Source organism: Epinephelus lanceolatus, chromosome 15 (assembly GCF_041903045.1).
Source record: "Epinephelus lanceolatus isolate andai-2023 chromosome 15, ASM4190304v1, whole genome shotgun sequence".
NCBI classification, from domain to species: domain Eukaryota; kingdom Metazoa; phylum Chordata; class Actinopteri; order Perciformes; family Serranidae; genus Epinephelus; species Epinephelus lanceolatus.
The window spans coordinates 18,336,055-18,353,225 of NC_135748.1; the positions used below are offsets into that span (position 1 = coordinate 18,336,055).

Genomic DNA, 17,171 nt, shown 5'->3' on the forward strand with positions numbered 1-17,171 from the left:
TAAAGTGCTCCCACTGTGATTTGATTAATGCCCAGCTCACAAGGACGAGCATAAACTGAGTGCTTGCACTGTTATTATTATTTCTTATCAGCCTCCCTCTTGGCATCAATCAATAAATGTGGGTTTTACACATTATACTTTACTCAACTAATAGCCTGAAGTGAAACACGGTCAATTTAAACCCATCTCACGCTTCATTATTTGAAATAAAATGGCAGGTGTTAGGAAAAACCTAACATTTATTTGAATATATATTATCCATTCTGGCTCTGAATAAATAAAATATCATTAACATACAGGATAATGTCAGTGATCAAATCATAATTTACATAGATCTACTATAAAACCATAGGAATGATTTTCTAAGGATGTTTATTTGTACCTTGTGATATAGTTATACCTATTATACATACTGTACCTTTAATAAAAATCATCTAATTACACTAAAAGTTCATCGAGGCCCAAAAAGATGTATGCCTGCCCTATATGTACATAACCAAATACACAATACATTTACATGGTTATATGCACATACCTGAGCATAACTCAATAATGCTGCTTCTTCTACTCCAGGTTTGATCCATGAACAGAAAACACAGCCTATGTTAAAATGCAAAAAACAAAACAAAAACGCAGTATTGATTTAGACCAGCCGATGAATGGCAGTGATGTTAAGCGCTGTATGTGAGGAATATTTATGTCCTGCAAAAACCACACGCATCTCTGCAGCCTGCGTCCTATTCATTTAACAAAATATCTATACCAGTGTTATCCACGCGCACAGGCAGGTTAGTGGCCTCAGAAGCTGTCCGAGGTAAAGTAGACACACATTGATTTAAGGCATACATATGGCCTAAAACAAAAAAAAAACGCATAGTTAGTGTTGAGGGGGAAAACAGTGTTCACTGAAGAAGCGAGGTCTCCTCTTGTCTTATGAGGGTTCAGAGCAAGATGTCAGTTAATATGTGCAGTTAAGCATCCATAAGAGGCTCTGCAGGTTAAGGTGACCTGTGTGTGTGATCCGACCTGCGGCACTGATTCTGTAAAACACTCCTTGGGTCAGTTTATGTGTGTGTGAAAGGGAGAAGGGGGTGTGGTAGTGGTGGTGGTGGTGGTGGTGGTGGTGATGGAGGGGATGAGGCCCGATCAGTCCCCTCTCAGGCCGGCTCGGCTCGTCGCGGATGTTGGAGCAACTGTGGCAGCATCTGCAGCCGCCTGCAGGTCCGGGTCGCTTTTGCCAGTGGCCCCGTCGCCCTGTCTGTGCGTCTCTCTGTCCTCCTCCTCCTCGTGCCCAGACTCCCTGGTGCTTGACGGCATATAGAGGCTCACTTCGTGTTTTTGTCTCCCCAAAGTGTCCGATCTCTCCGCGCTTGTGTGACCGTGGGAAGATGCGTAGAGTCCGTCTTCCTGCTGCGAGTGCGCAATATCTGCTCCAGAGACCGCCACACTCTCGGCTCTGTCATCCCACTGAAACGCCTGACTGTACGGGGTTGTGCCCTGCCTGGTCTGGTTGAGAGATAGCAGTCCAGTCTGTGTAGAGTTCCACTCTGTGGCATTGGTGCTTGTGGAAATATTAGTTGAGATGTTTGCGGTGGGGGTGACCTCCTCGGGTACTCCCGGCTTCCCCGCAGATGAGGATGCACTGGTTGGTTTCCAGATCAGGCTGTAGTAAATTGCCAGGATAATGGCTGCTAAAGACACGGACAATACATAAGCAAAAACAGTGGCTAGTCTCACCCACTTCTTGTTAGTCTTAGCAGCCATCTTAGCCTTTTTGTCCCCCGTATAAGTAGCAGGTTTGCCCCTCTCCATATTGGGCATGAAGTCCCGCTCTCTCATATTGCCCCTATTTTTTCCTCGATGCTCCACCACCCCCTCCGTCTTGAAGGCTGCTTGTTATCCACAATCCAAGAGAAGAGAGGAAGCGGAGGGCTGAGGAGAAAGATGCTGGACCACCTTGAACCGTCCGCGCCACAGGAGTATTTTGCAGCTAAATTGATTTCTTGTAATTCATTTGATCTCAAAAGCGCTGCGCCTACTCGGTGCCCAGTGCAGCATTGCGTTTCATAATGGACATCAAGCATCCACAGGCTGATTGCGCGTTTCAGCATCCAACAGCGGCGGGACGAATGTCTACCCTATACGACATTTCCAGGGAACAGCTGGCTGTAGGCCCACGGCAAATCCGCAGTATAAGATTAGATTTATTAAAACGATTAAGTGAGATCATACGGTACACAACTGTCTGTCTTATCCAGCAAATGAAGTGGCTGGCTCAGCTAAAAATACAGGAGAGGGGGCGGGCGGTGGCTCTTAAAGAAGCAGCAGCTGTGCAGCAGAAACACACACACACACACACACAAAAATCCCCACACATCATCTTCACATCAGGACGCCTGTGCCGCACATGGAGAGCAGGATGTTGTAGCGCATGTCCAAGTGACGCTGCGAAGTGTTTACCTTACAATGTGCGCACCCAAGTGGAAAGGATGTCTGTTAGATATGTGCAGTGAGCCAGGAAAGTGATTATTGATTAAATTTGACCGGATTTTATGAATTATGTAATACTTATCAAATCCTGTGATAAACATGTGAGCACAGCCAACGCCATAGATATTTGTGATTCTGGATCAGTTTGGACCTGATCCTACCTGTTGCACTGAACTGCGCGTCATTTCAGCACAATGGACAGCTCCCGGGATTCATCAATGCGCATGTCCTCTGGGAGGCTGTAGAGGTGAAACAGGTGAAGGTCAGGGGCAACTGTATTTAACCAGTGATGTGCCAAATTAAATTTGCTCCAGCTGGTGATCAACAGAACTCACATGGGTATCAGTAAAAACAAGACAAACTACAATGTATACAGTCAGAGAAGCACAAACTTAAAGGTCCAGTGTGTAGGATTAAGAGACAACTATTGGCAGAAATGAATTATAATATTCCTGATTATGTTTTCATCAGTTTATAACCATCTGAAAATAAGGCTAATTGTTTTTTTCATTACCTTAAAAGGACCCGTTTAGATCTCCATATGTGTTGGAAGCATTAAAGTTGCTCGGTGGTGCATGATGCCAAAAATGTTGTCTTCCCAGTGTAACATTACCCAGATCTTCTCTATTGTCGTGTCAGGCCTATAGAGCAAGTATACTTGCAAGCCCAGCAGCTAACATCTGGTTTATCCCTTTGCCACCTTGAACGGGTAATAAAATGATTTAATTGTAGATCTCTTTAGACTTCAGAGAATCATTTTACCAGGGATGTGACGCCTGCCCAATGGCAGCATGTAACAGACTCAGAAGTTGTAATGCCACTGTTTGGCCACAACAAAAATTTGGCATCAAAGCCTGGTGCATTTGCTGGGGTCCTCTTCCAGGAAGTCCGCCATGTTGTTTCTTCAGTAGCCCAGACCGAACACTGGCTCTAGATAGAGTGATTCACATTTTCACATTTTCGCTTGGCCACTGGAGAAGTTTCAGTTCTGCAAGCTCACCACTGAATGTCAATGAATCCACTGGACCTTTAAGTTTCTTATTTATGATTTTACCCTTAGAGTTAATTGACTTACATCCGCTTGATTGTATTCAGTATGGGTAAGTGTTAATACGTTATCTTAAAAATTCTATAATTTTCAGTAGAATTTACCCTCCATCACATCCTTGCATTTAACATCTAACTATGAACCCTGGACCGTTATATGTCATGCTGACAAGTTTCCAGTGTCACAACATTTAATCACACACAAAATAAAATTATGATAAACATGAGTGTGTTGTGACATCCCTGCACAGTGAATGGCTGCAAGTAAAGTACATATTTGTACCCAACTATCACAATTGTGTAGCTAATCCTGCTGCTACAGGTGTAGCTGCTGTCAGCATAGGTGTAGATACCGGTTCTGGGGAATAAAGAAGGAGGTAGTATAAAGAGCAAACAGACCAGGACTTTCCTCCAGGAGATAAGCGTTTGTGTCCCATGTGAAACCATGTGAACTATGAGTTATTTTAAGGTGTATTGTCATGGATGTCAGGGGTGCTAATTCATGGGGAGCTAATTAGTTAGATGTCTGTTGAACTGTTGTATGAGGATATGTTGCCATTTCATATGTGTTCCACTTAATATTAAAACACAACCATGCCTCTGGTTGTCAGCCCAGTGGGTGATTTGTACATGTGGCAGGTGAGACAAGCAGTCCTCCCACGGAGCCACACACACACACACATTCAGGTGTGTGTAGGTTGATTGTTTTCATTATTCTGTGATATGTAGATAAGGAGAATGATGATGATTTAATGTGGCTGAATACAGCAGACTGCAACTTAAAACACTGACACAGAATATAATGCAGTCTAAGTGCCGACTGCTCGTCTGTCTTTTACCTGATTTGATTGTCTCGTTCAGTGTAAATAAATGCCTGCGTGCAGCTCAGTGTCATTTACATCAGCAGCAAATTACCTGGATTTTATTTACTCATCATCTTATTATTTTATCAAATCATGCCATAACCACCTGTCCAGGGTCATAATGCAGTGTCATTTATTACCGGAGGCAGGATACCGACTGCTGTTTCAACAAAAATCCCCTGTCATTTGGATACCATTCAAATAAACCTTAAGCCTGTGCAATATCTAATGCAAACATCCAGCCAGTCAGACACCGGAGCAGTGCCATCTGATAAACCACAGACTCAGTTTATTTAAGATGCTGATGTTTTTTATGAACATATTTTTTAATAACAACAAAAAGTAAAACGCATTTTACTGTAAATAAAATCGATGATGGCAATTACTGTGGGAAAAGCAACTGTGAAAATCACTTATTAAAGGGCTGGGTCACCAAACAACACGAAAAACATTTTCTCACTTATCCCCATTGGTTTTAAGCTACTCAGATGCTTTTGAAAATATTTTCCAGGTATGATATTTTTGCCTCCATCCCACTACAATGGAGGTGAATGATGTTTTGTATCTAATGCTCACAAAACAATAATAAAAAGAAGGAATATAGATATAGATATACATTAATTTCCAGTCACAATTTCTCTGTTACTCAAGCCACAGAACACAGTGTCAACAATCTTTTGTGGATTATTGGGTCAGCGATGCTTTTAAATGTTTTATTGGCATTATTTTCAACTCTGTGAGGACCACAAACAAAAATCCTTTCACCCCCTTGCCTTGGGGTGGCACACACAGTATAAAATGGGTCTTCTTGTAATATGGGTGAAATAACTCTCCAAAATCAATATGAAACCTGTCTTTTTTTCCCCCAAATAATCTCTGCTCAATCTAGAGTTCTGATTCAAGGTAGGTTCAAAGCGACACTTTCACCTTTAGTCAAGTTACATGTGATACATGTTTGTTTTTTTGCAAACTTCATTTGCAATGCATATGTTTTGGGGTGTGTCCTGAGTGCAGCCAGAGTTGTTGCACTAATTTCCATTTTAGTGTATCTGTTGGATCCAGGTGGAAGGGATAGTCTGGTCAATGGTTATGACCATGGTGGATATATTTCAGTTATAGCATTAAACTGTGACAAAGGTCACTCTAGAAGGACAAAATGAATAAGAAAAGACACTTTCTGGAGCCTCCGGAGGTCAAAGACTACCTGGTCAAAGGAGAAAGATTTACAAAATGGTCAGAGGTGAGTGAATACTCCGATAACATCTGAGCCGTATCATTAAATAACTTAGTGCTAGTGTACAAATCTGTGCAGCTCTGATGATGGGAGTATTATTTGAATCCTACCAGTGCAACTTCAATCTCTGATGTTGAATTATTGAACTGTTCTGGTAAATGTACTTAGTTGTTCAGCACAGAGGATCTAATTCTCTAACACCATCACATCGTCACCAAACAGTGGTGTTCCAGAGGTTTAAATTCAATAAATGTCCAATATGTGTGAGCACCAGTTCCTTTGTCTCCATCCAGGACTCCACAAAGACTGTTCCTGTCACCATGAAGATGGATCCCAAAGGTTTTTATATCTACTGGATCAACCAGAGCAAGGTAATCAATACGTAAAGAAAAGAACAAAGCCCTTGGACAATATGTCAGAGGTGTGAGGAAGTGCTGACTCCCATTCAGTGGCTAATAGAAAATAAAATGGCCTTTTGTGCATCAGACAAACACAACTCGACAGATGAAAGCATATGTTAAACAGAGGTGGTCGTGTTTCGATGACTCACGTCCGTAGTGTGTGTAATGTGCATTTGATTGGGATCTGCCAAAACTGTGGGATCGCTGAGAGCTGCATTCTGGTCCAAGCAGCTTGTGGAGATTATTGATTGGTGCTGATGTGGGCTCACCATCCTGCTGCACTGTGCAGCTGAACTGTGATGCACTTGATGGAGAGATCTGCTTCATCTCTCTCTCTCTCTCTCTCTCTCTTTCTCTCTCTGTCTCACTGAGGCACCTTCTGGTCTCCACCACATCACAAAACCAGTGAGGCCTACATGAAATGTGTGCCTCGTGTGTCTGTTGTTGACTTTAAAGCGTTTGTGTGAATTTCAAATGAAAAAGCAGTTTCCTACATGATCTTCCGAGACATTGCAGTCAAAACCTCTCCACACAAACAAAGTAAATCCCATAGTTTTTTTGCACTTTGCCAAAGGATGACTTGTATCTGAATCCATATTTGGCCTGGCGCCTACATGTTGAATTGTATCGGAGATGACTCTCTGCTTCTTGTTTCTAGGAGACAACGTTCCTGGATGTTGCTACTGTCAGAGATACCAGAGCAGGAAAATATGCAAAACTTCCCAAAGTGAGTACAGCGTTATTATTTAATGTCCAAAACCTGCTCTTTGACATAAATAAGTCAAACTGGTGTAATGGTTATGTAAGAATCTCTGCAGGCATGCAAATAGGGTGTCAAGCCCTTAGTTTGACCATTAGTTCAAAAGGCATATTTGCATTGCAAAAACGGCAATGGACACATGCACCCAGGCTACTCCTCCACTACAGAAGCGAACTGATGCACACATACACAAAAGTGAACACACACAGTACCACACACTGAGTCATGATCTGAGATTTCTGTGAGTGAACTTGCTTGTTTGTTGTTTTGAATCCAAATCTGACAGCTGTAGTTCTTTTTCCGCTCCTCGCTGGCCTCCACAGAGAGTTGCAGTATGAAGCCATCGTCATCCCTCACTGAGGGTTCAGAGGTGGAATCTGAAATCTGTTTCCCTCAGGGAGAGCACTGCATCATCTCAGTCGGGGTGCTGTTGCAAAGCACATCTTCCTCTCTGGCCCTGAGGAGGGTTTTTTTTTTTTGGCTCCAGTGCTGCTCTGCACTTCTGACAGTAGCATAGAAGTGATTGATTGTGGAGTAGCAGATACAGGAAGGTAGTCCCTGATACATGAATAGTGTGCATGCGTCTCAGTGTGCGTGTGCATATGTTTGCATGTCTTGGTCAGCAAATTTGCCTGTGTTGAGCAAGCTCCCAGACAAAGCTGCAGATTTTATTTCGTTAAAGAAATAGTTCACCCACAAAAATATCATTTTTATACAATAACTCACCCTGTGTAACATTGAAGAATTTCCAGCATGTCTCCATGGTAAACAAAGAATCCAACAACTCAGAAATGTCTTGATGAATTGGAGTAAAATGGTACCACCTTTAACAACAGCAAAATTATATCAAAAAATCTGTTACCAAACACACCCCCTGCAGTATAATCCAAGTATCGATGGCCTGGTATTCACAAGTGTCTTGAGTGGTCTGATCACAAGTAGACAGTGCGAAACACAAGTGTAAACCACCAAGATGCATTGCTATCCCATCACTCAAACGACTTCACAAGGTGGTCTGGACACATTCAATCACGTATGTTTTGTATGGTAATCTAAATGCTAATGCATCCTGATGCATCGCTGACAAGGATGAACAGGAAATACATTGTCAGTGCAGGACGTGGTGGTTGTTTCAGTGACAGAAGTGGAAGGAGACAAGTTGAGTTCTGCTGACAACACAACCACTAATGTGACTAGCATGTATACTAATGGGCACCATGACCCTTTGACCTTTTAGCCTAAGTGACGACAGCAGAAAAGAAATCTCAACAACAGTGGTCAGTGGAGGATGCATGATAGACACAGGTGTGAATGGCAATGTCCACTTGTGCTCGAATCACTCAAGTTGCATATTTAAAATACAAAATATGAGTCAGTGTATTCTGCTACAGTTACAGTTTAAATTGGTGGTATTCTGAATATAGTTACTGTCTTTAAAAATAGATTACCTAGAGGAAGAACTTTATTTCTTTTTGTTTTATTTGCTCCAACACCACATCCTAACTGAATGTGACATGAGTGAGCATCAGTTTGATTGTATTGTTTTCTACTTAAATATTCCAACTGGTCAGGAGTGACGCAGCGCTGCTATTTTTAGCTGAACTTTTGTTGGGCACCCTGTTTTATTTATTACTGTTGCTGGCTTTGAAAGCTTCGCAAATGACAAGGAATGGCTGATTCATTAAGCTGAAGCAGTTATCTGCACAACATCTTTTCATTTAACTGCTAAACCTGAATAAGGCTAAGGTTAAGTTCACATAATGTATTTTAGGGCATGTATTTGATAATCTGTAGTGGAATACATTTTAAAAGTAACCCTCCCAATGCTGCTGAAACACATGTTAATACCAGGGGTAAACAGGCTTATTTATGCAGCTGTGTGCTCAGTGCTTCCAGACACATGCATTTTTGGTAAAATCTTGTAGTGTAAAACACTTCTAAACAGATAAGCAGCCTCAGCCTGTGTTTGATCTCTGAACAGTGGACTGGACAAACACAATTAAAAAGCATACGCTTGCTCAGACGAGCTACTCATATGCAAAGGTGTTTTAAATAATAAGGTTTTAGCAAAGGAATGTGTTGGGCAGACTGTTCTCCCAAATTGTTCATGTTGAAAAGCAGTGGATCCAAATTCATACATATCCCATGTATTTTAAAAGGTGCGATCATGTGACCAGTGCGCTGATGGCAGTAAACAAGGAAGCAGTCCCGAGTGCATGTAACAAGGCAGGATGGGGTGGTGGATGGAACTTGAGTCCTTGAGTCGTGTGTTCAGATATGTGTGAACTTTGAGTCATTTTAATGTATGACCTCACCATGTTTCTTCTTCTAAACCTAACCTCCGTAACTTAAATGCCAAATACGTAACTGTATGATAAGGACGTAACGTCATTCATGGGGTGCAAAGTGGCAGGATATCATACGAATTGTTGTGCATGCATTTTCCGTAGGATATCATATGAATTGTTCATTGAAAATATGTTGGTTTGGGAAGGACTGAGCATACACATGGGATTATACTGTTCCAGTCGTGTGAGAGTTTGTAAACAGATGTTTTGATATAGTTTTGCTGTTGTTAAAAGTGGCCCCCATTCAGCTCAATTCATTTAGAGTTTTCTCTGTTTTTGAATTCTTTGTTAACTGTGGAGGTATGTGAAAAAACACTACATTTTTTCATTAATTCAACATAACACATGGTGAGAAACTGATATACAAACGATCATTTTGTGGGTGAAGTGTTCCTTTAAGAAAACAGAAGGTGAACAGATGAAAAAACTGCACCATATAATTTGAGCCAATGCAATCTGTGAACACATATTCTCTCTCTTTTGCCTCTCACAGCACCCCAAGGTTCGCAATGTGTTCAACCTGGACTTCCCGGACAGCAACCATCTTGCCAAAACTCTCACCATCGTCTCAGGTCCCGACACAGTGAATCTCACCTATCATAACTTCTTTGCCTCTAAGGAGAAGGTGACACAGGTAACAAGCAGGCTGACAGTGTGTGTTACTGGCACTGCGTCCGTCCTCGAGTTGTTTATAATTTTCCATTTCTGTCTACATTGATTGTTCAAACACAGCCACAGGCCATTAGCCACTATACAATGAGCCTTTGCTTCCCCCCAGTAAGGCGCCCTCTGTCTCCCCTTTAGTCTTTATTAGACTTTATGACTCCAATATCCGGATTTAACCAACTGTAATGAAATCACAATTGTGCTTTGTTCAAATGCAACATGCACTACTTTCATTTCCTGACCTACTATTATATTGATGCCCTCTAGTGGTGACTTTGTTTCCCTTTAAAACCCTTTATAATGACATTTAGGCACAAGTGATGTTGACATTGAATGCAATATCCTTGTTTGTATTTGTAATTAAATGCATATTAGAACTGGGCAAATGACATTCTTGCAATCGCCTACAACGCTGCGAGGAACAATGCGTGCAGACAAGTCTTCCTGGAGAAAATGTAAGTGAAAACCATGTCAGTTTATGTTGTTGCTAAATTAACACCATTCTATTCCACCATGTATGACCTATTATATGATAATGATAAACTTTTGTGCTCAATCTTAGATACGTCCGCATTTCTCTCCACACCAACAAGGACGGCAAGATCCCAGTGAAATAGTAGGTCACAGTTCAACCACCTGAAGGTGTAGGCTGGCACGCAGAAGTTTGTACAGGAGATTTCCATATTTCCTTCTCACTGTTTTACTGTGGGTTTTTTTTCTTCAGTATTTACAAGATGTTTCCTGCGGATAAGAAGAGGGTGGAAAGTGCGTTAGCATCAGCACACCTCCCTAAAGGAAAGGTTAGAAAATATGATGGGCATTTTGTTGGACTGGTTGTCTGAGTCCAACTATATCTCAAGTTTTTTACTGCATTTTTATAACATTTTACCGTAGTTATTTCAGTGTATATATGATACCAAGAATACAGTAAGATAAAAACTTTTTTTGTAGCTGTAGGTTTTGATGATGACTAGAGCTGCAACTATTAGTCGATAAATCAATTAGTGGATTGAAGAATAGTCATCCACGACTATTTTGATAATTGATTCATGTTTCAGTCATTTTTAAAGGAAATTTATGAGGAAATTGCTGCTTTTCTTTGTTATTTATGATGGTAAATGAGGAGTCTTTGGGTTTGGACTGCTGTTTGGACAAAATAAGCAATTTGAAGATGTCACCTTGGGAAGCTCACATTCATTTGTACACCAAAAAAATGAATCAATTAATTGTGAAAATAATCATCAGATTAATCAAACCAGTTAATGCAAATAATCACTAGTTGCAGCCTTATAATCACAAATACTGTGCAGGAAATGCTGCTGATGAGAAATGATGTGGATGACATGTTCTTACATTTCAGTATGACACCATGAAGCCTGACGTTTTTACGGAGTCTGCATTCAGGACATTTCTGACAAACCTCTGCCCTCGACCTGAGATCTATGAGATCTTCACTTCTTAGTGAGTTGACCTGCTCTGTGCTTCACTGATGGCCAAATAATCCTCAATTCGTTATGTTATATCCTGTAATTTCTCCAAATGCACACTTACTTTTATCTTGCATTTAAGCTTTTGAGACTACCATAAGTTTTCTGCCCAAAAAATCAATTGAATTTTGAATAATTTTGTTTTAAACCCTTTGATCTGGCACCTAAATGTTTCCATTCTAAAAAGCTCAGCTAGCTTTAGTAGTTATAAAGCCAGAAACTTGCTTCTTTACATATTTTGGTGCCACTTTATGCATTAGCTACCTGGAGCGGGCTCAGGCAGCAGGTACTTGGGCTGGGCAGCAGGTACTTGGGCTGTTATTGGCAGGAGCAACACTACATGCAGCACTCAGGTGATTGTCACACCTCACTGTACTCTGCAGCTCCAACAAACCCACCATGACGAAAGACAATTTCACAAAGTTCCTCAACGAGAAACAGAGGGACTCTCGGCTCAACGAGGAGCTGTTTCCACGTCTGCGTCAGGACCAGATCAAGGCTCTGATGGACAAATATGAACCCTGCTCCGCTAACTCTAACAGAAGTGAGATTTAGTGGTGATATGTTTGATATATGAAAGACTTACAGGCTGGATAATGATTCAGTACTTCAGTGTGTCTCTCTTGTTCATCTGCAGGTCTGATTTCTCCAGAGGGTCTCTTATTCTTCCTGATGGGGCCGGAGACATCAGTCGTCATGCAGGACAAGTTGGCCAAGTGTCAGGACATGACCCAACCTGTACCTCACTACTTCATCAAGTCCTCCCACAACACATACCTGACAGGTCACACACTTCTCTGATTTTAATTCAAAACATCTCATACCTGATTTACTAAACTCCTGAAGATCTTTTTTGAGTGGATTTGTCTGAGTCTTTCTATCTGTCACCCTGCAGCTGGTCAGTTCTCTGGCGTGTCCTCTCCGGAGATGTACCGTCAGTGTCTGCTGTCCGGCTGCCGCTGTCTGGAGCTGGACTGCTGGAAGGGCAAACCTCCAGATGAAGAGCCCATCATTACCCACGGCTTCACAATGACAACTGAGATCCTCTTCAAGGTGGTGTCTCATACACTTAACTTCACATTTTACTCTGACATTTGACATTTTTGTTTCCATTTTATACATCAACCTTTTGGATCTTGTACAATCTGAGCAAAAGGGATGTAAACAAATACAAATAGATTATGTGGATATGAACAGATAATGTGGTCTAAACAGATTTTTGCATTGTAAACAGATACTGAAGACCATAGACAGAGAGCTAAAGACCTCAAGTTAGGGACCGTCTCAAAAGTGCATGCCAAAAGGCCAAGAGAGCTTCTCAGATTTCAGTCCATAGCTTTATCTTTATTTCACTGATACTTTAAAACAAGTCCTCCACCCTATATGGCCACATAGGTTGCTTGTTCCTACCCTCTAATATGACCCACAGGACCCACAACTAAATGACAGAATAAGTTGTTTGTAATTGATTCCTACACAAACAGTGTCTGCTGGGTCAAAGTCCTGTGTTTGCTTGACCCATCTACACACCCTAACCTCCTCTCATAGACTGTTAGAATAATGGATAAAGCTACCCATTGGTTTGTGAACTGCTGTTTTGAAACCTTGAGTTTGGCATTTCAGCCATCTTCATGTTTTGTTTTTTTGTTTTTTTTTTTGAGCCAGAGGTGACCATATTTGGATGAGACAGTGCAGCTGTGGAGGAGTGAGCGGTGTATCTGACTCATAGACTGTGATAACGCTTCACAAACAGCTCGGCTGTCAAGCTTTCGGCTGAGCTTTTAATTATGTGCAACCTTAGACTTTAATAGCGTGTGAATGTCTGAGTTTTATAAAAAGAAATTACCTTCTGTACAATTGTCATGAAGGGGGACAATAGCTACAATGACCAGGCTGTAAACATGTTTAATTTTGCTGTAAAGTTTGGCATTTCACATGGGGGTCTACGGGGACTGCTATTGACTCGCTTTTGGAGGTAGCCTCAAGTGGCCATTCAAGGAACTGCAGTGTTTGGCACTTCGACATTGGCTTCCTTTTTCAGCCCTGGAGGTTGACGCTTGCCTCCCACCAATGTGGAAATTTTAGTCTTTATAATACGCCACCTGACTTCCTCCTCTGCTCCCACCATGATCACTACAGCCACTAGAGGGCACAACCTAAACGTAAATATGAGTCGTAATTAGCTGATTATTAGCCGCTTGTGCAAATGGCCTTTGGTGTCATTTTTTGGGGGAGGATAGTCTTATACTTAAATCCAACTTATAGTAGTCTGCAGCCCCTCTCATTTCATGCACATCCTTTAAAAAAAAGCCCAGTCAGCTAGTATGACAATACATTTTATATCACAGACTCTTCACAGACTCTTCAAACCAACTTCAGATTGATCTGGACCTCCTTCCGTTATTTACACAACCGTACATTTTAAAGACAACATGCAACATCGGGACTAATAAGATTTTATTATTTATGACTTATTATTGTTTTTATACATTTTTTTCCAGACAACTCAACTTAACTATATACCTATGAGCAGTGAAAAACCCAGGGAATCCAGAAAATGAAACAGTAAATACAATTTCCAACAACTTTTAGTGTAAGTCCAGCCCACTTCCAGAGAATATTTCCTTGCTGTTGTGTATCATAAATCTTGGCCTGTTTCAGTAAGTGACTAACCCCTTAGTTTCCTGTGAGCACAGTTTGCATTGTTTCAATATGAGATCTTTATATATACACTCTCCAGAAGCTGTTTATGACCAAAGAGTGCAACAGTGTGCCACTGATATCATAAAGAGCCCATAATGTCACCTTTTATTCATGTCCATGTGCACATTAAAGAGCAAAAGAGTGTGAAGGCTTGGAAGTACACAGTAACACACACACACACACACACACACACACACACGCAGAGGCAGGCAACCCTGTCATCCTCTCAGTCTCAACACTTCCATTTAAGGGCAGCCGGCGCTCCACAGTCCCAGGGGCCCGGACACAACACCTCAGTTCAGTTTACTGTCAGCCTCTAGATGTGATACGTTTGGAGCTAACTCCAGGGCCTCTGCATAGATGCAGTAACTCTGCAGTTTGTCATGTCTTTCTCTTCATGTTTTGGGAAAATAGTCATGATTGGCTCGGGCTTTTGTGTGATGTTTGAACCCATGATTCTTGTGGTTTGCTGCTGTGTCATCAGCTTAGTTATGCCCATTGCATCTCTGTAATCTTTATCTTCTTAAAATTAAAGTCTAATTTAACACACAAAAACTCTTTTTGATGATAGGATGTGATTGAGGCCATTGCTGAGAGCGCCTTCAAGACCTCACAGTATCCTGTTATCCTCTCGTTCGAGAACCACGTCGACTCGTAAGACCCAAGCTTTTCCATGAGCTCTTGCCATGTGATGTTATTAACACAATGCAATAATGTTCGGATGCCATTATCCCAAATGGAATATTAATGAAACATATTGAGAGTGTAACTGAACCTTTGGTTCTGGCAGTAACAGCAGACACTAACAGGTGTTGCTCTGCCTTGTTCCAGGGTGAAACAGCAGGAGAAGATGGCCAACTACTGCAAGACCATATTTGGTGATGCCCTACTAACAGATCCGCTGGACAAATACCCTGTGAGTACACGGCTGCAACACAGCTCACTGTCAAAATAATAGAGTTTACAAATGGGGGAGTTATTAAACAGAACACTCTGATAAAGTGTTAGCTAAAGAATTCTTGTGATGCACTATCTGTCTGTGTCATGAAGGCAATAAATGGAAAATAAAGTTGCTTTATTTTCTCCACATGACCCTCACAGGTTCCTGTACCAATCCAACTGATTTATATAAACAGCCAGTGCCTGTTCATCTCCTCTCAGCTGTGTGTGTTTGTATTCCTCCTGAGCCAAAGAGACATGCTTAACAGTCTCCAATAATATCAGGACTGTAGCCAGGATTTCAAAAATGCTGAGGTCATGACTCAGATTCCTCCAACTCCAGCAGCCTAAGTAATCTTTGGTTAGTCATCAGAAAAGTCTGTAAATTGTATTTTTCAGCATCTGACATTTTAATGCATTTTTAAAGTTCCCATAAAATCAAAACTGTTTTTTAATCACATATGTTTCACACTCATCATCACCTATACACTAGTATTTCACTCAGCAATGACAAGGAAGTTGTTCATTAGGTATTCTTAATGGTCTGTCATTTCCTGGAAAATTATAAGTAATGCTGATGACTCATCCTGCACTCTGGGGCATATACCATTTTTGCATGCTGGGAAATGCTTTCTTGAATTGTTTTGTCCCTCCCCCATGATAATACTTTCTGCCAGTTATTGACTGGTGCACAGGACCTAGGAGCTAGCTTGCAGTTATGGAGTGGTGCTGTTCATACAGCGAATACCCCCTGATAACGCCATCCTGACCCACGATAGTAGGGCATTGTTCCTGCAGAAGTGCTTTAGGCTCAGCAACCTCCAATCAATATCCGAGACAAACCCTCCCTAGCTTTCTGTTAGCCTTTTGATTTGAACTTTAAAGCCCCTTCTGCACTGACAGGAAAATAGGTCTGAAAGAGAAATAATAAATCCCTTCATATAATATGAATGACTTCTTTTTTTTTTGCTCTAAATAGTTTGACAAGTTTATTAATATGTTTTCTTTATCCTGCACCCCTTTCAATGAAGCTATTTTATTTTACCTTTAAAACTACCATTTGTGTTATTCTAGAATGAATCAGACAAAAGATCCGCACAGCGGATTTAATTGTCACTGGGAGTAATCTAGCAGAGACCTCTATTACAGTACATGACAGCTTTTTATACAGTGTGTGGATCTTTTGTCTGACTCTTTCCTTAATTTGATATTTTAATCCAGCATGTATTAACATTTTTTTTTGGGTGCATACCCTGCCAACACCCCGTAGCCTCTGTAATTGTAGAATGTAAATGCCTCATCTCTTTAATAAAGAAATGGTTCTTTAGAGTGAGATGAAATATTGATATCACGCAGTGGCAATTCCAGCTCATTTGGTGCCCTAGGCAAGCCTCCCCTTGCATTATAATGATCATGTAAATCAATAATCAATTAAAAAAAAGAATTAAAATTAACTTGTTCAGAAGAAAAAACAATAAAATCATATATGGCATTGTAAAATAATAATAAAACGTACAAATTAACTTTCTAGTTGAACTAGGAATGCACCGATTTTGAAATTCTGGGAAAACACTGATTAAGATAAATAAAATAAAAATAATTTCGCCAATAGTCGATACCGGTGGGTTTTTTTTTTTGGTGTTTCTTCTGTTTTTTTACTGTTATTTATTCTTCTTTTGTGCCAAGGAAACACAAAAATGTACTGTAAACTATAACACATAAATGTTAATAAATGTTTTTAAGTCATTCACCTCATAACAAACTCAGAAATATACATTTATGAAACAATCTTTAACATAACCTTCTTTCACATTAAAAACTAAGCAAAGAACCTTTTTACTATATATGATACGTCATAATTCCCTCTCTAATATCGTTTTTATAGTGCTGTGAAAACATCAACAAAGTTTCCTTCAAGCAGCTGTATGTATTCACGTTTTTTGCCAAAATAAAAGGGCAGCAGGAACCCAGAAAAAAAAGGCTTCTCTATTATTTAGTAGTTATGTTGTTGTGGCCTTGTGTCATATTTCAAAATAATAGTAATTATAGTATTAGTAAAAATTGTGGCGCCCCCTATGGATGATGGTGTCCTTAGCATTCACCTACTGCCAATGTCATGGGCCGACACTGATATCATGTGATGTAATCCCCACACTACAAAGACAGCACTGAGGGCTTGACCTTGATTTTAGCCCTAAACAAGTTTTTGTTTTGTTAGTGTTTACCTCAAGTT

General features: G+C 40.7%; 2 protein-coding genes across 2 annotated transcripts in view; one reads left to right on the forward strand and one right to left on the reverse strand.

Moving 5' to 3' along the window:
* Window positions 1–221: 221 nt before the first annotated feature.
* Window positions 222–2,294, reverse strand: LOC117266870 (uncharacterized). The gene has a single exon (XM_033642255.2). It carries the CDS (start codon window positions 1,837–1,839, stop codon window positions 1,147–1,149), a length of 693 nt encoding a protein of 230 aa, XP_033498146.1. The 5' UTR covers window positions 1,840–2,294; the 3' UTR covers window positions 222–1,146.
* Window positions 2,295–5,470: 3,176 nt separating this feature from the next.
* The window catches only part of plcb2 (phospholipase C, beta 2), a 29,646-nt gene continuing 17,945 nt past the window's right edge, over window positions 5,471–17,171 (forward strand). The window contains exons 1-13 of the mRNA XM_033642090.2: window positions 5,471–5,640; window positions 5,928–6,005; window positions 6,694–6,762; window positions 9,637–9,777; window positions 10,185–10,264; window positions 10,372–10,425; window positions 10,534–10,609; window positions 11,170–11,270; window positions 11,680–11,840; window positions 11,934–12,080; window positions 12,192–12,349; window positions 14,571–14,653; window positions 14,831–14,915. Coding sequence (XP_033497981.2) covers window positions 5,557–5,640; window positions 5,928–6,005; window positions 6,694–6,762; window positions 9,637–9,777; window positions 10,185–10,264; window positions 10,372–10,425; window positions 10,534–10,609; window positions 11,170–11,270; window positions 11,680–11,840; window positions 11,934–12,080; window positions 12,192–12,349; window positions 14,571–14,653; window positions 14,831–14,915 — 1,317 coding nt within the window. The 5' untranslated portion in view covers window positions 5,471–5,556. The remainder of the gene's footprint in view (window positions 5,641–5,927; window positions 6,006–6,693; window positions 6,763–9,636; window positions 9,778–10,184; window positions 10,265–10,371; window positions 10,426–10,533; window positions 10,610–11,169; window positions 11,271–11,679; window positions 11,841–11,933; window positions 12,081–12,191; window positions 12,350–14,570; window positions 14,654–14,830; window positions 14,916–17,171) is intronic.